We start from the raw sequence: 23,903 nt of genomic DNA, 5'->3' as shown, positions 1-23,903 counted from the left end.
ACATTTGAAGCCTGATAGCCACAGAGTGGTGCCATATCTCATGGTTCTTTAGGTGTGTCTGTTCAATCTGAGCTGGAATGCCATTTTGTCACCTTCTTTTCAAAAGATACGTAACTTGGCATCAGCCTTGGCATTTCTTAGCCCGAGGAATTTCACAACGGTCGCCATAAAAATCGATCAATGAATTACATCCTCAGAAGAAACCTATAATCTAAGAGTGCTGTCCAGTTGCAATAAAGTGTGTTTCTTCCACACCTTTTGAAGCGGAAAACATCAATAAACATGCTTTATATGGCTTCAAAGTGCCGACTGGCCTTTAAACTCAATTATTGCCATGTAGAAACTTTTTCTCTTACCTGAGTCAATGACAGAATTTATGAATTAGGTTATCTGCCTAGAGGCTACAGCTCACAAGTCACTAAAATTCATTCATAAACCTGTTTAGAGACAGGTTTCATTGATAGCTAAGGAGTTGGGATCTTAAGTCTTTCATCTTGTCCCTTGAAAACACTAGGGCATTTTAAATAACATCACTAGCTTCTCTCTCTCTTTAAAATTATTTTATATTTTTATTCTAGAGGAGAAACGGTCTCTTTCTAGGTATTGGCTGTATTGTTTTAAAATTAAAAGGAACTATTATGATTCCTTTTATTGATTTATTTTAGTGGTGGCATTTTCCCCATATGAATAATTAAAACTTGCTGCTCTTGCCCTATCCAGTTATATGAGATTAAGATAAAAACCAGAAATCAAACTCGTTGCCATCAAGTCGATTCCAACTCATAGCGACCCTGTAGAACTGCCCCCATATGGTTTCCAAGGAGTGGCTGGTGGATTCAAACTGCTGACCTGTTGCTTAGCAGCCTGAGCTCTTAACCGCTGTGCCACCAGGGTGATTTTATTTTTCTAGTCTTGTCCTGTTCTCTCCACTGCAACCATTTCTTCCTGCACGCTGCACTACTGTTTAGTAACTCTTGCTAAAACTTGTCTTTTGCCATGTTCAAGACATACTTACTTGTTCATTTATTCATTCTACAAATATTTATTGCCTACTCTGAGCCAGGAAGTGCTCAGCTCTAAACTCCTCCAAGCAACTCTGCATGCCGCCCGTAACCGGCCATCCTCCTACCCAGCCGTCCGCAGTTCCCAGAGTTTGCTGTATACCCTCTATGTCATCGTGCTCTGTTGAAGCACGAGCGCTCTCAGAAAAACGTCTGCTAATAGTCGTCTATGTAGTGGTTGGATTTACCTCTGAAGAGGCGTTTGCATTATGGTTTTCTTCCCCCTAAATGTGAGTGGGAAACCCTGGTGGTGTAGTGGTTGAGTGCTAGGGCTGCCAGCCAGAGGGTCAGCAGTTCGAATCCTCCAGGTGCTCCTTGGAAACTCTGTGGGGCAGTTCTGCTCTGTCCTATAGGGTCGCTATGAGTCAGAATCAACTCGACAGCACTGGGTTGGGTTCATTTTTTTTGTTGTTGGTTTGTTTGTTTTTTTGGTTTAAATGTGAATGAAAAGCTATCCCTTTCAAAGAATTTCGAGATACAAGTGCTGGGAGTATTGCGGAGGCAGAGTGCCCCCTGCTGGTGTGAAATCCTCTCGTCCTCACAGTCTCCATGCTCCTTCCAGCGCCACAGCTCTACAGCTGCCACTCCTCCTGCCTGAACTGCCTGTAACTCTTTCCTTCCGTTTTCAGCTCAGCCCATATCCTGCCTCCTCCCTAAAGGTTTTTCTGTATCTGCTATCCTTCGTTTTTCTTGATGCGTTCCTTTCTGATATTTAGCCACCATCACTGAGATTGGCATGTAATGATCCTTTGTTTTGGTGGCTTGTTTCCTTTTCCCAAACTGAAGTGTAATCTTCAAGAACACTGATCCTGTCCTCTTCGTGTTTGCTGTTTAGTTGTCCCCAGCAAAGGGACACAGTTGGCATTCAGTGAATGAGAACACGCCTAGACCTATGCTATACTGTATCATTTTTAAAATGGACTCATCCTTCATTAGAAGAGAAAAACATACCCGACTCAAGGGCTATTAATGTTTTTTTCTAATGGCGAAAAGCCTTTCTCTCTCTCTCTAAATGCTTATATCTGAAGAAGATTTTGATTTTTACTTCGTAACAGGTGGTTTGTTCTGGATGCGGAGACCAGAGATCTTGTTTCTATCCACACAGACGGGAACGAGCAGCTCTCTGTCATGCGCTACTCACTAGGTAGGCAGATGGGCCACCCAGGCTGGCGTTCACAGCTCTTCGCTGTAATTGCATATTTCTGCTTTGATAAAGCTGGCTACTTTTTTTTTTTCATCTCTAGAGTTGTTCGGTATTGAATATGTTTCCCCCAACATCAGATTAAAATCTGCCGCGGGCAACTGCAAAAGAACTGCTAAAGTAAAACAACATTCTAAATCATCAAGCAAACATAAATTTAGAACAAACTGTTCCAACTGCATTTGCAACTGAAAGCAGGATACAGTGCAGTCAAAGCCTGTTTTTTTGAACTGCACAGTCTTAGAATTTTGAGAAGGTATTAGGTTGATGTTACATCTATTTAGCAGCCTTTTCTCTGTGTATAAGAGAGTATTAAAGAAGTTATAGTAATATTCAAAATGGGCACATTTTATAGGTCCTTCCAGTTCTTTAGAATTCTGTTTAGACTGTTATTGTTCACATAGTAATGACTGGTGTGTTAGATAAAATGCTTAGCAATTTATTATGAGAATTTGGTAAATTCATTTTAGCTTTGTTTGAATAATTATTTTTATTTTACTCAAAATGTTTATTAAGTTTCCATAATAATACTCTGATTCCCTCTCCCCCTTATTAGTGAGTTTCTCATTCACATCACTCTTCCCTGGAGTTTGTCTGAGTGACATTGTCTTATATTTGAAAGTATATTCCAATAATTTGGGGTCAGCATGGGGTCCAAGGATAGAAGAGTATTTGCTTCAAACTATAATTTTTTTTTTTTTTTAATAAGCCTGGCAGGAGTTACCTTGAAGCAGAGAGTTATTCTGTTTTGTTTGACTTTTTCAGTGCTGTAGTAAAAAATAACCAGTGCAAATATAGCAATTGAAATCCCACTGTAGGTACAATGGAGGAGACCATACAAGAAGAGATCATGGTCCCTGCCCAAGAGAACCTACCCTTGTAGTTGGAAAGATCCTATGTGCTCAGCTGAAATGAGCAGCTGTACACTCAGTTTGCTGTATGAATACTGTGTACTTGTATCCATAAAACTAGGTTCAAGTCCCTTTTAGCCTAATTGTGAATCCAGGGGCCAGTTTTTGACTAACTAGCAGGAGCTGTGGGTGGAGCCCACAGCGTAGTGGATTAGGTGACCAGCTATTCTTCAAGAAGTCACTGAGTGATGGGAGATGGGAAATAACTCTTTCACCAAATGCCAAATAACGGTCAAATTGATGAGATTTAATGACGTTCGTAAACTATCATTTGGTATAAACCAAAAACAAAAAACCAAACCCGTTGCCGTCAAGTCATTTCCAACTCGTAGCGACCCTATAGGACAGAGTAGAACTGCCCCATAGGGTTTCCAAGGAGCGCCTGGTGGATTCGAACTGCTGACCTTTTAGTTAGCAGCCGTTGCACTTAACCACTATGCAACCAGGGTTTCCCTCATTTGGTATAGGTCCGCTAAAGTAACAGGAAATAAATTTGTCAGTATATTTCTCTACTCAACACTTTTTCCTGTTTTATTCTAGATGGTACCCTCTTGGCTGTAGGATCTCATGACAACTTTATTTACCTCTATGTAGTCTCAGAAAATGGAAGAAAATACAGCAGATACGGAAAGTGCACTGTAAGTAGTGAAGTTAAAAAAAAAAAATGTAAAATTTTACTGACGTTTAAAAGGGAGTTAAATGTTGTGTTCGTTTCCTAGGGCCGCTGTAACAAACTACCACAAACTTGGTGGCCTAAAACAGCAAGTGTATTCTCTCACAGTTCTGGAGGCCAGAAGTCCAAAACCAAAGAAGTCAGCGGGGCCATGCTCCCTCTGACAGCTCTAGTTAAGAGTCCTTCCTCGCCTCTTCCTAGCTACTGGGTGTTGCCGGCAGTCCCTGGCATTCCTTGGCCTGTAGACGGATCGCTCCAATCTCTGCCTCCGTGGTCACATAGCCTTCCTCCCTGTGTGTGTACTCTCCTCTTCCTGTAAGGCCGGCAGTCACACTGGATCAAAGGCCCGTCCTCATCCAGTGTGACCTCATCTTAAATTTAAGTAAGTGTGTCTGCAAAGACCCAGTTTCCAGATAAGGCCACATTCTGAGATGCCAGGGACGCTCTTTTGGGGGGAACACTGTCCCACCCAGTACAGATGTTTACATCAGCACGCCCACTGTCTTCTGTCGTTAGCTGCTGTAAACTTCAATCTCAGTGTTTGAAAACTGAGGTTACCCGACAGCGGAGTGTTCTGGCTGCCTGTGTACTCTAGAAAGGAGTCTCCTTTTGGTGAGAGTTTAATTTCTCTCTCTCTCTGACTAATTTTAAGGTGGTTTCTTAAACTGAGGCTATATTTATAGGAAACTCTTGGGCTAACTTTTGTGAAAATAGAGTGAGTCAGAAATGAAAGTCTCTCTCACGTTTTTAGTCTCCGTGTTCCATGTCCCCGCCGCCCCTGCCCCCACCCCACGCACACACCCTGCAGTGTCCTGTGTCATTTCTCTGCCACTAAAAAGGAAACAGTTAATTTATACGGAGATTTTTCTGCATTTAAGAGTTAACAGAAGCATGTAATGTTTCCTCTCATTTGTTGCCCGTATCTAACCTGGTAAGATTGTCATTACAGGATAAGGATTAGCTTCAGCTCTGTAGACATGCTGAGTACTCACTGTCTGGCAGTACTCTGCTGGACACTGGAGAAATAGTCCAGGTACCAGAAATAGGGGTAAGATTTGTGTCCTCAAGAGGTGTACAGTCAAAATGAGGACAGGATGGGAAAGGTAGGCAGTGTGTTTAGTGGTTAGAGCACAGATTGGCTCAGACTGCCTGGGTTTGAATCCCTGCTTCACCACTTTTACAAGCTAGAGTGACCTTGAGCAAGTTACTTAAACCTCCTATATCAGCATCTCATTTATAAAGTGAGCTCGAGAGTAGTTTCTCCTTCACAGGATTGAAGCGAATTACTGCATGTAAAGTTCTTAGAATAAAAAAGTGCTTGGCAAATCATAAGTGCTCGATAAATATTAAGTGTTATTTTTCTGAAAACTGAAGTGGCTTGGTCTGTGTGTTAGGAAATGAATTTGAGATTAGCAAATCATTTGATGGATTAGTGGCACAGATCCTCTAACGTTTTCATCACAAAATAATTTTAGGAGAATGAACAAAAGAATTATTTTAGAAAAATGTACATCTAATAATAAGCAAAGTAAACTTCAGTATGGATCTGAAATGTGTTTTGTACTATATATAAGCAAACACCAGGCCATTTACTATTCAAGGAAGAGACTTGTATATGTGGTTTTTTGCATATTACATACCATATGCAGAAACCAGCCCATTTATGCACTGATCTACATGCAACCTCAAAGTTCTAGAATTTACCCAAAATACTCATGTATGCCTTGACCACCCATTATGAATCATAATCCAGTCATTTAAATCCATTTTCTAACCTGTTTCTCAGCGTGATAGTTGTGATATGGAATAGCGCACAGTGCCTAGTTGTGCGCCATGATCAAGGGAAATGTCCCACTGAGAGGAATTTACAGATTACTGAAGTTTACCCTATTATCTGGAGCCCTGGTGGTTAAGAGCTTGGCTGCTAACCAAAAGGTCAGTAGTTCAAATCCATCAGCTGCTCCTTGAAAACCCTATGGGGCAGCTCTATTCTGTCCTATAGGATCGCTGTGTGCTAGAATCAACTCGATGGCAACAGGTTTGTTTTTTTTGGTACCCTACTAACAAAACCAAAACCCACTGCCATCAAGTCAATTCCGACTCATAGTGAACCTATAGGACAGAGTAGAACTGCCTCATAGGGTTTCCAAGGCTTTAAATCTTTACTGAAGCAGACTGCCACATCTTTCTCCTGTTGAGCAGCTGGTGGGTTCCAGACACTGACCTTTCAGTTAACAACTGAGCGCTTTAATCATTGCACCACCAGGGCTCCTTTTACTCCACTAGGTACCAAATTTTTTTAATTATTTTATCTCAGTCTTTTTAAAAATGTTTCGTTAAATCCGTGTCTGTTGAATGAACAAATTATCTCAAATATGATTTAATCTTAGGAGATCATAAAATTTTACAGATGGAATAGACTGTGGCATTCATTTTGCAGATGAAGAGACTGAGGTCCAGAGAAGATACTTCATTTGTCCTGGGCCACATCTTAACTTAGTGATAAATCCAGGACGTGAACCCAGTTCTTCTAACTCCTAGAATAGCAAATTTTGATAAGGCCTCAGAGATTGCATTATGTGTAGTATTTTACTGCGCTGTGACAGTGTAACAACTGATCAAGAAAGGAAACAGAGCGCTGTGCGGCGCTGGGTAATCAGGATGACCTTGGAAGTGCTGAGAAATGGCAAATCTATCAATTTCATGAGACTTGGCCTTCTCCAGTTAGGCAGCTTTTGTCCTTTGAGTGTTTCAAAGTATTATTTGGAAATACCCTTAGGAACTGTTAAAGTTTATAGAACCGTTTGAAGCTATAAAGAAAGTTTTGCTCAACGACTTTGCTTTTCTAATTATCTTTTGTTTTGTGGTTTGCTTCCAACTGTCACTTCTCCTTGCTGTCTGCTTCCACCCACCAGCTGGTCTTACAGTCTCATGTTAACTGCTTTTATCTACTGTTTGCTCTGATATAAGACAGACAAAACTGGATTAATGCTGGCCGTGCCGCTTACTAGTTTGTGACTTTAGGCAAGTTAATTAACCTTTCTGAGTTCTTAATTTTAATTATCTTAAAATTAGAGCTAATAATAGCTCCTCCTTTATAGAATTGCTACGAAGACCTTTGTTAAAATGCGGCACCTGGAACCACTCTCAGAATTCCAAACACAAATGCGATTTTCTGTTTTATTTCCAGTCATTTCCCCGTTTACTAGTCAACATTTAGTGACCACTGTAGCTACAGAAGCATGTACTGGGCTTGGAACTTAAGGAAACGTCCTTCTAATAAATTGTCACCAAGCAATTGGAGCCTGTCCCTCTTTCTGGCATCAGTTTACGTGGAAATGTCAAGGATACGAAGGGGCACATCTTGGCCGAGAGCAGCTGGCCCGTGCACGGGTCCCTAGGGAGTGGCTGTGGCTGATGAGGTCATTACAGGCCAGGGCCTTGCTCACAACCTTGTAGGCTAAGAAACAAGAGAAGATCCATTTCAGAGGGATGGATTTCTATCAACCAAGCTCTGCAAAGCTTGTTTATAAAGCAGAGTATCAATTTATGTAAGAACTATAACCGTAAGGGAACTGAATTCTAATTTCCTCTGGCCATCCAAGTTTTCTGTCTGTAATTAAGCCTCAGGATACCAAATGAGATGTGTTTATTCATTTAAAGTAAGATATGTAAATGCCAATGCAAGGGGACATGACTATCCTCCAGCCAACACATTCTCCCCCTCATGGCTAGGTATATGTGAAATCAGAGTATAATCAGAAGGTGAGCAAATCTGGTGCCCCAGCCACAGCAGGTCAGGTCCCTTTACACAGGACACTGCCGACCTTTGCCTCTATGCACCCTTTTCTTTGTGACCACCCTATCGCCCCCGTCTGATTAACCCTTCCTTTGGATAGATTCACACATGGGTCAGGTTGTACTCCAGACTTGCTGCCCCTGGAGCCATTGTGGCACTTACTTTAGCCCTTTCCACTATGATGTATTGTATGTTCGTTCTAAAATGTAGCTCTCAGAGCCTGATCTTATTTCCAGGTTCCTTGGGTACTGGGTTTTTAGGTTTAGGGGGCATCCACGCATACTTGACAGGCAGTGGGCTTGGCTTGGCTAGGGGACATCCAAGGAGCCCTGGTGGCACAATAGTTCCACGGGCTGCTAACTGAAAGGTCAGCGGTTCATACTCAGCTCCCCAGGAGAAAAGACCTGGCAGTCTGCTCCCATGGGTGACAGCCTTGGAAACTCTGTGGGACGGTTCTGCTCTGTCCCATAGGGTCACAATGAGTCAGAACTGACTCGGCATACAACTGAGGCAGGGGACACCTATAAACACAAAAAATTGCTCTTCTGTTCCTTGAAACTTGCCATTTTCTACTGACCCAGATATCTTCCTGAAGTTAATCCTTGTCTACCTAAAATTTCAGTGTTTCAAAAAACTTAGTAAAAAGTGGAAATTTGGAGATTTTTTTGTGTGTATTCTTTAAAAATGTTAAGTCTGATCTCAAGATAGTTATATTATTTACATTTAGAACCATAAAATGTTCCACATATAAAGGGACAGAAGTGAGCATTACCTGGTCGACTTCCTCATTTGATGCATTAGCAAAGTGGGGCAGCTGAACCAAGAGCTCGTTTATCATGTCCAGTCAAGCCAATCCCAATTAGCGCAGTTACTTTACAGTATAAATACACAGAGAAGGTGATAAAGACAGAGTCAGGACTTTGATGGGTCTCCGATCGCTCCGTAGAGCTCTGGAAATGCTCAGCTGGAAGAGCCAGCCGAGGGCCCTTTGGCATAGTCGTCTTTCACTTCCCTTTTCTCTCCTGTTCTAGGCCTTGCTGTTAGTTCCAGTCTTGCACAATCTGTCACTTAAAAAACAAAACAGAAATAGGTGCAATACAAAGTAACACTTCAAGGAATCTCTTAATTTTGAAGTGGTATAGAGAGAAGGGGAAGGCACTTCATTTTGCTTATTTCTGAAATATCTCAATCTGCAAACAGGAAGCCTTTTTTCTGAACAATGGACACCAACTAGTTTGGTATATCTGCCTGTGTTTTAGACTAGTCACTCGTTATGTCACTGGAATACAGCGATTAGGTCATTGCTTGTGACACAGCAGTTTGGCAAGCCCGGATTCTGCCGAAAGACGTAAATTGCATTCCCTGTGAAAGCAGTCGTAACGAGGTGATGGAGCCCCACTCAGTATTTGCTTGCTGTGGATTATCGTTCACACGTGCTAGCCTTAGAGCCATGTAAGAAGAGCGAATGAGCAGGTTTTCATCTGAAGCTGCTTTTATACTTGCTCGTATATGGCAAAGGCTGCCTTCTCACACAGGTTTGTTTACGGCACGGCATTGGTCCTGGCCCATCTCTGAAGAAACCCGCGTCATCTTCCAGGAAGTAATTTGCTCTTCATGAGCCTGACCACCCCAGGCTGGCAGAGGGATAGAAGGGGAAGGAGAGGTAGAATGGAGCCAGCCCTATGCACTGTTGATGCATGGTAGGCTTTCATTTTTGTCTGTGGCCTCTCTCTGCCCTCTCACTTCCTGTGTTTGCCCCTGGGAGCACACTGTCTCTCTGCTGCCCTTGGGCTCTCCACATCCTCTCCAGCACATACTCCAAGTTGCCTAACCTCGTCTGTGGTATGTTGTTCCTCGTGCATAGATGAAACCGTTGCTGTCCAGTCAATTCTCATAGCGACCCTACAGGACAGAGTAGTACTGCCCCACAGGGTTTCCAAGGCTGTAATCTCTACCAAACGAGACTGCCACATCTTTCTGCCGCAGAGTGTCTGGTGGATTTGAACCTCTAACCTCTTGGTTAATGGCCTGAGTGCTTAACTACTGCACCATCAGGCCTCCATATCATTTAAAATTTATCGCCCACTTTTTTTTTCCTTTCTGCTGCTACTCATGAGAATTTTCCTCTTCAAAAAAAAAAAAAATTAGTAGGAGCCCTGGTGGCCCAGTGGTTAAAGAATTCAGCTGTTAACCAAGGGTGTGGTAGTTCAAATCCACCATCCACTTCTTGGAAACCCTATGGGACAGTTCTGCTCTGTCCTATACGGTCACTCTGAGTCAGAATCAACTTGATGGCAACAGGTTTGGTTTGTTGTTTGCTTTTTTAATGCTTAGTAAATATTAGGTAAAAGGGTTTGATTATAGGATTCATGGTTGTCTATTGACTGTGTAAAGAATATGGTTTTGTAACAGTGGCTAGACAAAAGTTTTGGGAAGCCTTTAGATTCAGGAGATCTTTTTAACTTGTGTCTTACAAAGCCTAAGAACTGAGAGGTGGGGCTGAACTGGGCTGGTGTAGATCAGATTTTATTTGCTTTACATTTGGACTTCTCAAGTAAGATTAATAGGATAGAGGATTTTCTACCTGAAAAGAATTTGGAAACTACTGATAGGTTATCTCAGAGATCCCTTCCAGTGCTGGTGCTGAGAGGTTTTATAGTTCTGTTACTTTCAGCACAATGTATTTCTTCACGTCAGCTTTCCTTGTACTATTTGAAATGTACTGGAAAGGTTCTTGCATACTTATAAATTCCTTTTCTTAAAGTACTTCTTTTAAATTACTTTCTGCTCATCTCTGCTATTACAGAAATGAGTAGAAGATAAGCATAATTTAAATGCTGTGCGTAATTTGGTCCAGAACCCTCTGACCTGTGTTTGAAGCCTGACTCCACCAATTCTTAGTTATGTGACTTCAGAAAAGTTACTTAACATCTCTGTCCCTCCTAAATTTCCTCACCTATTAAGTGGCCATCCTTATTAAAGTTGCTGTGAGATTTAAATGTGATAATGTATGCAAAGTACTTAAACTTAATATCCTGTATAGAGGCAGTATTCAGTAAACAGTAGGTGTTATTACTGTACATTTTTCTTAATCACTGGATGAGCCCTGGCTCGTACTAGGGATTTTTTTCAGCATTTAATATTCATCTGTGACAGGCAAAAAATAGTTTTCTAATTATAGGTAATTGTGCCTTTTCCTTGAAGTATTTGAAGTGTTTTGATTGACCTCAAGGGCTAAGATTGCTGTATTCCACACCTGAGTGCTAGCATAATAGCTTTCTCTTTCACTCAGACTCCTGTGTACCTTTAACAGTGCTACTCAGAGATCTTAGCCCAGGAGAGAGAGTATACTAGAGCTGCAATGATGTACTTAAAAAGCATTACAAAGTCTGTTAGATTAGACGAGAAGTGCTAGTGAAAGTGGTTTTTGCAGAGACTTTAGTAACAGAAAATAGGCACCAAAAAGAGAAAAACTATTTCAGACTTCATAACTGTCTACCTAGAAATCTCCAAGAAAATAAACCGTGTAACTAATGCAGAATTTCAGTGAGTAGCAGGATCCCTATTATAATAACGGGAATTACATGCAGTACCCTGGGGCTTAAACAGATAAGGATTTGTTCTCAGTTAAGATAAACCATCAAAGACTCGGGATCCTTCTTTCTTTGCACTCCATCATCCTTAGTATGTTGCTTCCATCCTCCTCATCATCAGATACTCCTGGGACTCCACTTATCACATCCTAGTTCCAGGCAGAAAGGACAAGAGCAAAGAGCAAAAAGGCACTCCTCCCAGCTAAGTCGATACTCTTTAAGTTTTTCTGGAAACCCAATCAGTGGCTTCTGCCACCCCTAGCTATAACCAAAAAAAAAAAAACCAAACCCGTTTCCATCCATTCGGTTCCGACTCATAGCAAACCCTAAAGGACAGAGTAGAACTGCCCATAGGGGTTCCAAGGAGCGCCTGGTGGATCTGAACTGCCGACCTTTTAGTTTGCAGCAGTAGCTCTTAACCACTGTACCACCAGGGTTTCCTCGAGCTGTAAAGGAGGCTGGAAGTACAGTCTTCAGGCTGGGCACTTAACAAAAGGGGAGAATGTGGACTGGATAGGCAGCCTGTGTTCTACACGTCAGTCGCTAAGTAAGGATTGGCTTTCCCTCAAATCAGCAAAAATCTATCAAAAATGTGATGGAAAGAAATCCCATTCACAGTAGCATCAGAAAACTGTAGAAGCTTTGGGAAGAAACACAGCAAGAAAAAGCACAGAAAACTATGTGAAACATTACTGAGAGACATAAACTAAGCTGAAAAAATAGACATACAGTTTCTAGATGAAAAAGCTTGATAGATGTCTCTTCTCTACTAACTGTTCTCTAAATGTAATGCAGTCTCCTTTAAGTTTTCAACGTGATATTTGTGGGCTTGCTAAAGTAGTTGTAAAGTGCATCTGAAATTTTCCATATGCCACAAAACTACCACAGCTGGCTGAGAATAGGCAGATAGACCAATGGAACAGAAGAGAGTCCAGAGACTGAGCTATGTGTATGTGGAATTTACTGTACAATAAAAGGAGGATATTCCAAACAGTAGAGAAAGTGTGGACTGTTCTCTGCATCATCCAGTGTAACAGCTAAAATCCACAGCTTTCTGTTCATAAATTTAGTTCCCTGGGAGCACTACCACATTTCAGGTACCCAGAAGCCACAGATAGCGAGCCGCTACTGCAGTGGACTGTATAGATGATACAGTATTGCCATCATTGTTCAGTTGGGTAACAGTGCTCTAGACAGCGAGGGGACACCTGGACACCTACTTAGGAAAAAATACTTCGTTTTCCAGTATGAGTTGATAACTTTTGCAAGGTCTTTTCTACGATCGAGCACTTCTCTTACCCAGGGATCCTTTTTGAGAGTACTTGATGTACCTTCTGAACACATTCTATATCCAACACAGATGTGAGTTACATGAATATAATGTATATATGAAGTGCTTTTGTTGCTCTTCTAAGTATGCTATTAAAGGCTTTTCACAACAATTCAGATAATATTTTTAAGTACATCTACATTGGAATGAATAATACTTGTTGGAGGACTAAATCTGGTTAAATCTGGTTAACTCCTCACGGCTTCTCCAGACACCGGAGCCAAGGCATCAGGCTCAGGTGCACTAGGGAAAGTATTTGTGTGAGCCCCATCTCCTGCCTCCTCAGGAAATTCTAGTAACCACATAGGTCTCTCTGGCTTTGAAAATCAGTTCTTCTTGTTAAGCCAGTGTGTGCCTGGAAGTGACCCCCAACCCGTTTTCCAACATACCACCTAATCTCTAGTGATTTTAGGAAGCCTCAGAGTTCTCAGATCCACAGGACCAGTTCATTTAAGTGTAGCACTGTGGTGGAGATCGTAATTCCAGAAGGGTTTTAGGACACTGCGTTAGGCTTCAGAGGATACTGGAATAATAAGAAAACCTTGTGTAAATATTAAAACCATACCTAGGGGACATGAACTGACTAACTTAAAAAATAAAATCATGTGAGCAGAAAGCTAAAACTTCAAAAAGTACAATAGAAATTGAACTGTTTCATCACAGACTACAGGAGGTAAAAATGAATGCCTGAGACTCAACTGGTTTTGGTGAACCATAGACCCATGTAATTTATCTAAAATAGTCTATAATCAAATGCTTACATGTGAAGTCAACAAAATGTAGCATTTAATAGTTGGCTTTTTGTTTTGTTTTTTCAATTTTAATTCCCACAGTGTTAGTAAGACCCAAGCAGAAACAGATCATTGTCTTCCCGTTGAGGCAATGTTTTGAGGATTCTGATGATTATGTTGGGCCTAGCTGTTCTGAAGGAGTGCAGTGTTGAGTGACTTTTCCCCCAGAACATTCTTTGAAGATAGGAGTTTTTTAGGAGACTTCCATGTGTCCAAGTACGAGTGCCACATTCCTCAGCCCCTGAGATGTGCCATGAGGGAGCACGGGAGAACTACTCTGTGTACACAACCTGGAACTAATCCTTTATTCTCAAAAGCAGAGTCACTCCAATGGGGGATACCAGTGACTTGAAATAAGGCCTGAGGGTATGGCATCTGTGGCACTGTCCTTAGTCCTCTAAGACACAAGTGTAAGAGACAGTCTTTCCTGGAAGACTCCAGCCCCAGAAGTAGGTGCTTGTTGCTGGATCTAGGTGGAGAGGCCAAGACCTGAGTGCTTAGCATCTCCATCGTGATGAGGTCCCTTGAGTTCCCGAGTTCTGCCAGAACTCCATATATCACTGGTTTCTTCATATACGTGCATCTTCGCCTCCCAAAAAGACAGAATTAAAAATAGCTAAGGACCTGCTGTAGGTCTTGTTCAGTTCTAGAGGCTGTAATACTGCTCCCTGTCCTTTAGGAATTCCAAACAAATGGGTACTCAAGAAACTGCATTGACTAACTATTTAAGTATTTATCATTCTAAACTCTAACTGCTTCTTAACAACAGATTTGTTACTCCTTAGGGACATTCCAGCTATATCACACATCTTGACTGGTCCCCAGACAACAAGTACATAATGTCTAACTCGGGAGACTATGAGATACTCTACTGTAAGTATGAATGATGACATGTGGCTCAGAGTTGTCTGTCGGGGGCACTGATGGACTGTTGCAGGGAATCTGAATGGTGCAGAGAATGCCTGCTGGCCCCTGTAACCTGATAAAGCATCTGTTACTTCGAGCTAAGTAATGAGAATCTCCAATGTCGTTCACTTCTCCGAGAAAGTAATGAATGAATTTAATGGTGTAGAACGAAGGCACATATAGCAGTAAGAAATTCCTTGTTGAGACTGATGCAGAATGGTTTCGGACTTAACTTCCCTAGAGGCAAAAAAAAAAAAATAGAGGCAAAGCGGGATATAATGGATGGGCAGTTATGCTTTTAAAAAAACAAATTCAGTGGGAAGCAATCTGTAGTTCTGTAAACGCTGTTAAAAAGTAAACACTTTCTTTTCCTTTTTGAATGTGTCTTAATGTTTTTCAGTGTATGGATTATAATGAGTTGAAATGTAGTTTCCAAACAGACTTTCACTGTCACTGTGATTATACTTTCTGTGTTTATCTTTAAAGGGGACATTCCAAGTGGCTGTAAACTGATCAGGAATCGGTCAGATTGTAAGGACATCGATTGGACGACGTACACCTGTGTGCTAGGCTTTCACGTCTTTGGTAAGGACACAACACCTGCTGTGATGAGATGCTTTGTGAGGTTTTTATATAATATTTACTTGCCTGAATTTTTAAATGAAATATATTCTACATATGTTCTTTAGTGTTACCACTATTAATGCCAGGTTCAGAGAAATTAAATGTATTAACAGTGAGCCAATATGGGATTTGTTCCCTCCAGAATCCAACAGACTTTTGGTTCCCAGTTAATATAAAAGATAATTAAAAGGAAAGGAATTTACATAATAGTGCAAATTGCTAATACTGACCCTTCCAATCTTTTCCTCCAAGTGAAAATTGAAGCTTTTAAACTTATAAGGGTGTTTTTTAAATAACAGCTTTATTGAAATATAGTTAACATGCCATAAACGTCATCTGTTTAAAGTATACAGTTTAGTGGTTTTAGTCATTCACAGAGTTGTGCAGCCATCACCACCATCTAGCTTTAGAACATTTCATCACCCCGAAAAGAAACCCTGCACTCTTCAGCAGTCAGTCCTCATTTCTGTCCTGCCCCCAGCACCAGCCAATCTACTGTCTGTCTCTGTGGAGTTGATTATTCTGGACTAAAAAAACATTTCATATAAATGGAATCATAAAATATGTGATCTTTCGTGAGTAGCTTCTTTCATTTAACGAAGTGTTTTCAGGGTTCATCTATGTCGCAGTGTATGTATCGGGACTTCATTTGTCCTTAGGGCTGAGTAGTATTCCGTTGTATGGATGTACCGCGTCTTGTTCATCCATTCATCTGCTGAGGGACGTTTAGGTTGTTTTCACCTTCTGGCTACTGTGATAAGTTCTGCAGTGAACACTGGGACATAGGTTTCTGTTTGCATTCCTGCTTTCAGTTCTTTTGGGTATATACCTAGGGGTAGAATTGTGGTATCATATAGTAGTTCTGTGTGTAACTTTTTGAGGAATCACCAAAATTTTTCCACAGTGTCTCTATCGTTTTGTATTTCCACCAGCACTGGGTGAGGGTTCCGATTTCTCCACATCCTCTCCAATACCAGTTATTTTCCCTTTTGCTGTTGTTGCATCATAACCATTCTAGTGGGGGTGAGGTGGTATCTCATTGTGGTTTTGATTTGCATCTCTAATGACATTGAGCATCTTGTCATGTGCTTGGAAACCCTGGTGGCATAGTGGTTAAGAGCTACGTCTGCTAACCAAAAGATTGGCCCTCCTTGGAAACTGTATAGGGCAGTTCTGCTCTGTCATGTAGGGTCGCTCTGAGTCGGAATCGACTTGACAGCAGCGATTTGGTTTTTTTGGTTGGATGTGCTTATTGGGCATTTGTATATCCTCTTTCGTGCAATGTCTGTTCAATTCCTTTGCCCATTTTTTGATTGGGTTGTTTTTTCTTTTTAAAGTTGTGGGTATTCTTTATATATTCTGCATATTAAACTCTTACCAGATACATGGTTCTAAAAAATCTTCTCCTAATCAGTAAGTTGCCTCTTCAATTTGTTGATAAAGCCCTTTGATGAACAAAAGTATTTAATTTTTATGAGGTCCCACTTATCTATTTTGTCTTTTGCTGCTTGTGCTTTTGGTGTCGTGTTTAAGAACCCGTTATTAAAAACTAGGTTCTAAAGCAACACCCCTGTTTTCTTTTCAGAGTTTTATGGTTTTAGTTCTTAGATTTAGGTCCTTGATCCATTTTGAATTAGTTTTTGTATATGGTGTGAGGTATGGATCCAGCTTCATTCTTCTGCATGTGGAAATCCAATTTTCCTGGCACCATTTATTAAAAACTCTTCTTTCCCCTACTGAATGGACTTAGCACCCTTCTCCAGAACCAAATGACCATAGATGTATGGGTTTAATTCTGGAATCTCAATTCTATTCCATTGGTCCATACATCTATCATTATACAATACCAGGCTGTTTTGATTATTGTAGCTTTAGAGTAACATTGCAAAGAATGGGAATTCCAGAACACTTGATTTTTTTCCCAGGTGGAACCCGTACATAGACTAAGAGGCAGCTATTTGAACAGAACAAGGCGATACACTGTGATTTAAAGTCAGGAAAGGTGTGTTTCAGGGTTGTATCCTTTCACATACTTATTCGTTCTGTATGCTGAATAAATAATTCAAGAGACTGCACTATATGAAGAAGAACATGGCATCAAGATTGGAGGAAGACTCGTTAACAACTTGCGATATGCAAAGGATACAACACTGAAGAGCAAAGAGGACTTAAAGCGCTTACTGAGGAAAATCGAAGACCACAGCCTTTGGTATGGACTTCACCTCAACATAAAGAACAAAAATCCTCACAACTGGACCAAAAAGTAGCATCATAATAAATGGAACAAATATTGAAATTGTCAAGGATTTCATTTTACTTGGATCTATAATCAACACCCATGGAAACAGAAGTTAAGAAATCAAACAGCATATCGCATTGGGCAAAAGACCTCTTTCAAGTGTTAAAAAGCAAAGATGTCACTTTGGGGACTAAAGTGTGCCTGACCCAAGCCATGGTATTTTTGATCACCTCATATGCATGTGAAAGCTGGAAAGTAAATATGGAAGACCAAAGAAGAATTGATGCCTTTGAATTCTGGTGCTGGCCTAGAATATTGAATATACCATGGACTGTCAGAAGAACAAACAGGTGTCTCAGAAGACATACACCAGGATGTTCCTTGGAAGCAAGGATGGCAAGACTTTGTCTCACATACTTTGGACGTGTTATCAGGAGATATCAATCCCTGGAGAAGGACATCATGCTTAGTAAAGTAGAAGATCAGCAAAAAAGAGGAAGACCCTCAGGGAGATGGTTTGACATAGTGGCTACAACGGTAGGTTCAAGCATAATGATTATGAGGATGGCACAGGACCGGGCACTGTTTCATTCTTTTGTACATAGTGTCACTGTGATTCGGAACCAACTCGACAGCACCTAGCAACAGTGACAACAGTTACATTGATTGAGTTTCTAATGTTGAACCACCCTTGCATTCCTGGGCCCAATCCCACTTGATCCTGCTATGTAATGCTTTTGGAGTTGGTTTGCTTGTATTATTTTGAGGATTTTTACTGCTGAATAATATTGTATGGATTTTTCATATTTTGTTTATCCATTTATCATCAGTTGATATATTTTGGTTTTTATGGCTAATGTTTCTATGAACGCTCGTGCAAGTTTTTGTGTGGATGTGTTTTCATTTTAGGTAGATCACATGGTAACTTCGTTTGACCTCTTGTGGAACTGTCAAACTGTTTTCCAGAGTGACTGCACCATTTCACATTCCCAGGAGCAATGTATAAGGGTTCCCGTTTTTCCACATCCTTGCCAACACTTGTGATTACCTTTTTTATTATAGATATCCTCGTGGGTGTGAAGTGGTAACTCATTGTGATTTTCATTTCTGTGATGACTAATAATGTTGAGTCCCTGGTTATGGCACACAGTTAACTCAGCTGCTAACCAAAAGGTTGATAGATCGAGTCTACCCAGAGGCACCTCTGAAGAAAGGCCTGGTCATCTACTTCTTAAAAAATCAGCCATTGAAAACCCTGCGGAGCACAGCCCTCCTCTAACACATGGGATCACTAGGAGTCAGGGCCAGCTCCATGACAACTAACAAAAACAGGGATGTTGAGCACCATTTCATATGTATATTGACCATTTGTTTATCCTCTTTGGAGAAATGCCTATTTGGATCCTTTGCCCATTTTCAGATTGGGTTATTTGTCTTTTTATTATAGAGTTGTAAAAGTTCTTTATATATTCTGGATGCAAGACTCTTTTTGATATATGATTTGCAAATATTTTCTCCCATTCTGTGTCTTTTCACTTTCATGTTGGTATGTCTCTTGTATTTTTGGTCGTATCTAAGAAATCCAAGGTCATGAAAGTTTATTATACTTAGGTTTCTTCTAAGAGTTTTATAGTTTTAGCTCTTACCTTTAGGTCTCTGGTCTGTTTTGAGTGAGTTTTTGCAAATGGCATGAGGTAGGGTCCAATTTCATTCTTTTGCCTGTAGATGCCAGGTGTCCCAGCATCATTTGTCAAAACATGAAGGTTTTTTTAATCAGTGTTATTTAAAGATAAAATCTGGGAATCATTCATAATCTGATGTTTTGGACGTTGCTAGAAATCTATCCTCTGTAACAGTTGCCTAAGTTTTCCCAGTCTTTAGGTATCCTCTGAAAAGTTTAGAAGAAAGATGGGAAGTTAATATAATAAAGCCATGGTTGCAAAGAATTAAAAAGAGATGTTATACTCAGTAATTATAATACCAGGTGTGGACTTGGCACCAGTACCTAAAGCAGTACAGTATTTTCCCTTGAATGATATATTCCTGCCGTCTGAAAATTGGGCCATCTCTTCCAGCCTGATCATAGATCTGAACATCTGTGTTCAGATGTGTATTACAGAAATAATCCGTTACACATAACTGTTCTAAACACACCTGCTGTAGAGATGGAGAATCCTGATAGGATAGGAAGAAACTGAAAAACAAAGTCATTTTGACTATTCTGGAGTGAAATGAAGCAGTGGCCAAAAAGCTGATAACTTACCTGGTTATTTTAAGCAGATGGTATTTATTTAGTTGTTAAGAGATGTCAATTAAGAAATATCTTGGCTTGTTTTTAGTAAATTTACCAAAACCATTTTTGTCCTAGAGAAGCATTCAGCCACAGGAGGCCAACATCTCAACTCTTAAATGTCCCATAATTTTGATCTAGCCTAATACGGCTTTGTGCCAGTTACGTTGAACATGACCACCAGTGCCTCATAATGATTCAGGAGAAGTAAATTTGATATGTCTTAGCTTTGACCGTAAATACCTCCAGGAAAATTCTGTGGGACAGCATGCTACGCTAGCAGATGGCCTGTGTATTTACTTAAGAAGAAGTCTCCATGAGGTTTCCTTTAGAAGGGAGCAGTGAAAGTTTGTGTAGATTTTACACAGCTTACCTAGAGTCTCCTCTGGAGTGTTCTTGCTTTGCTTTGTACTTCACTGTAGAAGCAGCTGATAACTTTCCCTCCAACTGAAACTTCAAAAAGGAAGAGCCTGTTGCTGAAGTGAGTCAAGCTGACACTACATTTATTAGCACCACCTGCTGGTTACTATTAAGTACTCTAGGTCTGGATGTTTTCCGTCTTGAGGCTACTTTGGTTAAATTTTATTATTAGTTAAATTTTAGAATAAAACTCCATCATTTGAATGAAGAACAGTATTGAGTCGCAGAGAAATTTGTAAGAGAAACGTCCGCAACAAAGAGTGTGAATGAACACAGATGAAAGTCAATCATATTCTAAAATCAAACGTATGTAGCGCTGCAGTTATATTTTTCAGGCTAATTTTCTTTCTACACCTCATATTTCCATATCAAAGGTGTCTGGCCAGAAGGATCCGATGGGACAGACATCAACGCACTGGTGCGGTCCCACAACAGGAAGGTCATAGCTGTCGCTGATGACTTTTGCAAAGTTCATCTGTTTCAGTATCCTTGCTCCAAACCAAAGGTAAGCTCATTTGATAGAAGCTAACGTTACAGGACCTTTCGTCTGGGTGATTTGGCAATGGCAAGAAAGTATCTGTGGGATCACTGATTTAACTCTCTGTGATACAGCGGTGTGTAGAGCGAGGTGGGCCACGCCTGAGCATCCAGGCAGGCTTCACTTGTCTTTTCCTTCCTCATTGCGGGTAAGGAGAAGACGGCTGGGAAGGGCCAGCTGGCGATGATTTACTCCTTTTTGCTTGTTGTCCAGTTGTTTTTTATTTTGATATTTTGGCAATTTTAAACGTCTTCTAAGCATATTAAAATATTTTGTTCTACACACGATCAACATAATACTAATAGAACTGTTTGCTAAGTCACCTGTGATCCTGCCAACCTAGTCATCCCCCCACCCCCAAGCCATCCCAGTAGAATAGTTCCTAAGCTCTAACTAGTATACCAAGATGACATTCAGGAAAGACAGACTTGTGGTTGGTTTTTACCCATACAGCCTGTCCAGTCAGGTTGTGTTTCTCCTATGTAAACAGCCAGGAAAGGGAAATTACTGCCGCCTTTATTCCTCAGATTTGAGTACTGTGGCTTTCGTGTGACTTCACCTGCTTCACAAGCTCACTTACCTCCCCTAACTAGTCGCCTCCATTGCTGTAAGCAGGCATGTGAAGAATGAGCTTAATTTTCCTTTGTCTGGCTTATTTCATGTAGGCTCCCAGTCACAAGTACAGCGCCCACAGCAGCCATGTCACCAATGTCAGTTTTACTTATAATGACAGTCACCTGATTTCAACTGGTGGCAAAGACATGAGTATCATTCAGTGGAAACTTGTGGAAAAGTTACCTTTGCCTCAGAATGAGATTGTAGCCGATACTTCTCTAACCAAAGCTCCCGTCGCTTCCATTGAGAGTGCCACACAATCTAATACTCCCACGCCACCTCCGTCCCAGCCCATAAATGAGACAGTAGAAGAAGAAAGTAGAATCAGCAGTTCTCCTACACTTCTGGAGAACAGCCTGGAACAGACTGTGGAGCCGAGCGAAGACCACAGTGAAGGGCAGAGTGAAGGGGGCAGCGAAGACCTCGGGGAGCCTGTCGATGAAGTGGCTCCCCAGGAGACAAGCAAGGAGCAGAGCGAGGCCACGCTTCCTGAGGGCCCACAAGACCACCCACCCCTGTGCTAACACCGTGACTGCAGGGGGCTCGCTCCTTCGGCTGCATGTGTTTTGTGGTGGAGTTCAGAAAACAGGATGAGAAGTCATGGAGGATTGCCTTTGATCGAGATGCTTGGTTTCTGCATTGATTGTTTTCTTCAGTCGTCTTATCCTCAGTCTCCAATGCAGTCTCTCTGAAGGTTCGGTTTGGTGTGCATTGAAAATGAACCAAACTCAACAGTAGGAAAAGACTGAAACCTTAGTTCTGTCTCAGAGATGACTGTGTATGTAAGTGGTATGATGTATATACTGGAAACAAACAGCAGTTGTGTTGATTTAAAATAACCCCCTTGTTATCTGAACGTGTTTTCTTCAGGAACAACCAGAGGCATCACAAACACTGTTACGCATCTACTGGCTCAAACTGTGCTACTTTTTTATTTCTCCTGATGCAGAAAAAGAAACCAGAAAAAAAAAAAATGTGCTCTTATTAAGGTATCTATCCTCCAGCCCAAGTGTCTAAAGGAAATTTTTTAATTAAGAAAAACTTCAGTATTGCCATGTGCAATGGTGTTGCCTTCTTGAATAATAATGCCGTTTTCTTACACTACTGGTAGGTAGCCAGATATGCTTGTTAGTCTACTATATAGGTGCTGCTTTTCCAAGCCATAATGAGGAATGGTCCCGTAATTTCTTAGGTGCCAATCTGTTTAAGCCTAAAACTAAGAATGCCTTGGTTTGTTAAAGAGCTTTTAGTGTGTATTAAACCATTGATAACTCAGAAATAACGGATTTCTCCAGGGATCCCCCTCCTGGCCTAAACATTTTCAAATGTTTGGCATTCAAGTAATTGGGAGGGGAAAACCACATGCCTGTAAAACTAAGCTGTAATAACTACCTGGCTAATTTCAGTTTAGCCTTCATCATAATTTGTCCCCTCAATAATAGGAGAAATATAAATACAGGAAGTTTAAATGATTGAATTGGTGCTTGAAATTCATTGGTTTAGTTATAATTTTTATACAGTTTTATTATATTGAGGGATAAGATACTCAACAAACTGCAAATTCTTTTTTATGGAAATGTGATTAACAGTCACGGTGATTTTTTTTTTTTTTTTTTGATAAATTGCATGCTTAACAGACTTGCTATATATAGTAAATTTCTCTCTGGCGGAGTTGCTGTAAGCCTTGCTATTCTAATGTGGCTATCCTCTGCTGTTATGGGCAATGCGTATATGATTATGCATTGGGAAGTTTTGTTTTTGTTTTTTTTAAGTTTTGTCAGACAACTTATATTTTTCTTAAGTACGTGTTTCCTACTTTAAAAATAATTACTGACAAATATGCATTTCCTGTTTATACTTCGAATATAAAAACATTTCTGTTTTGATTTACTTTTTACCTTGCTGCATTGTTTTGATATTTTTTTTGGTTGGATCATGTTTAGAAACTTCGGGTGAGTTCAGAAGTCTTAAGTATGCAAGTGTTTACGTGATTGTGCCATTCCGCAGTGCATCAGGACTGTCATTCCCTTCTAGTATCTTCTCAGGAGTAATGCAGATCAGGTATCATCATCATTTGGTAATATACAACTCCAGTGAACTCCCAAGGACATTTATATCACACGCTGTATGTACGGGTGCGGGTATGTGTGAACGTGTGAGGCATTCTGTGTTTATCTCTATATAAGATATGCACCACATTGAAACTATTCAGTGTTTATCTCTGTGTATAGGTGTATGTCCATGTATATCTCTTTCCTTTTGTTTACAACTGTTCAAAAACAAAACCTCAAAGTAGTTCTCTTCAGACGAGGAGATATAGATTCCAAGCAACCCGTCTGTTTTTAGTACGTTGTGAGCATGGTCATCAGAGAGCATTGGTAAGTATCAGGCCTCTGTATTTGCCTGTTAGCAACGGTGATGAACTCATCAAGTCAGCACGTGCTGTTCCCTACAAGAAAAATCCTGTAAGATAAACAAGTTCCAGGAGAAGGACCAGCATTTCTTTAAGTACCTGGGGGATATAGCTCTTCACGATAAAGAGGGAGTTTCTTTGGGGACATCAGTCACCTTTGGGGTTGCCATGTAAAACAATGAGATAATTGTGATACTCTTGGGTGGTAGTTTCAAAAGACACTACTAATATGCAGAAAGCGTTCCAGCTATCTGTTGCTGGCAACTACTGTCTAATGGTCAATTAAATCTGTGATAATGGTTGGAAGTGGGCAGAATTATGAAATTCTAGATGTTTTTAGAAAAACTTGTGAATGAAAATGAATCCAAGTGTTCCATGTGAAGATGTTGAGCCATTTCTATCATGCATTCCTGTCTCATGGCAGAAATTTTTGAAGATTAAACAATAAAATAGTCAAAATGTTTCCTTTGTCTCCCTAAATGTGTCTTAACTCTTCCTT

General features: G+C 40.6%; 1 protein-coding gene across 4 annotated transcripts in view; it reads left to right on the top strand.

The window, feature by feature from the left end:
- Positions 1 to 23,861, top strand: part of EML4 (EMAP like 4) — a 201,230-nt gene extending 177,369 nt beyond the window's left edge. For all 4 annotated transcript variants that reach the window (XM_010595895.2, XM_064277165.1, XM_064277164.1 and 1 more), the window contains 6 exons: positions 2,117 to 2,205; positions 3,714 to 3,811; positions 14,145 to 14,232; positions 14,752 to 14,850; positions 20,213 to 20,343; positions 21,042 to 23,861. In XM_010595895.2, the coding sequence (XP_010594197.1) occupies positions 2,117 to 2,205; positions 3,714 to 3,811; positions 14,145 to 14,232; positions 14,752 to 14,850; positions 20,213 to 20,343; positions 21,042 to 21,515 (979 nt within the window). In that variant the 3' untranslated portion in view covers positions 21,516 to 23,861. The remainder of the gene's footprint in view (positions 1 to 2,116; positions 2,206 to 3,713; positions 3,812 to 14,144; positions 14,233 to 14,751; positions 14,851 to 20,212; positions 20,344 to 21,041) is intronic.
- The last annotated feature ends 42 nt before the right edge of the window (positions 23,862 to 23,903 follow it).

This window comes from Loxodonta africana, chromosome 26 (assembly GCF_030014295.1).
Source record: "Loxodonta africana isolate mLoxAfr1 chromosome 26, mLoxAfr1.hap2, whole genome shotgun sequence".
Taxonomy (NCBI): domain Eukaryota; kingdom Metazoa; phylum Chordata; class Mammalia; order Proboscidea; family Elephantidae; genus Loxodonta; species Loxodonta africana.
The sequence above is the reverse complement of the archived record's forward strand: the minus strand, read 5'-3'. Positions and strand labels throughout refer to the sequence as shown.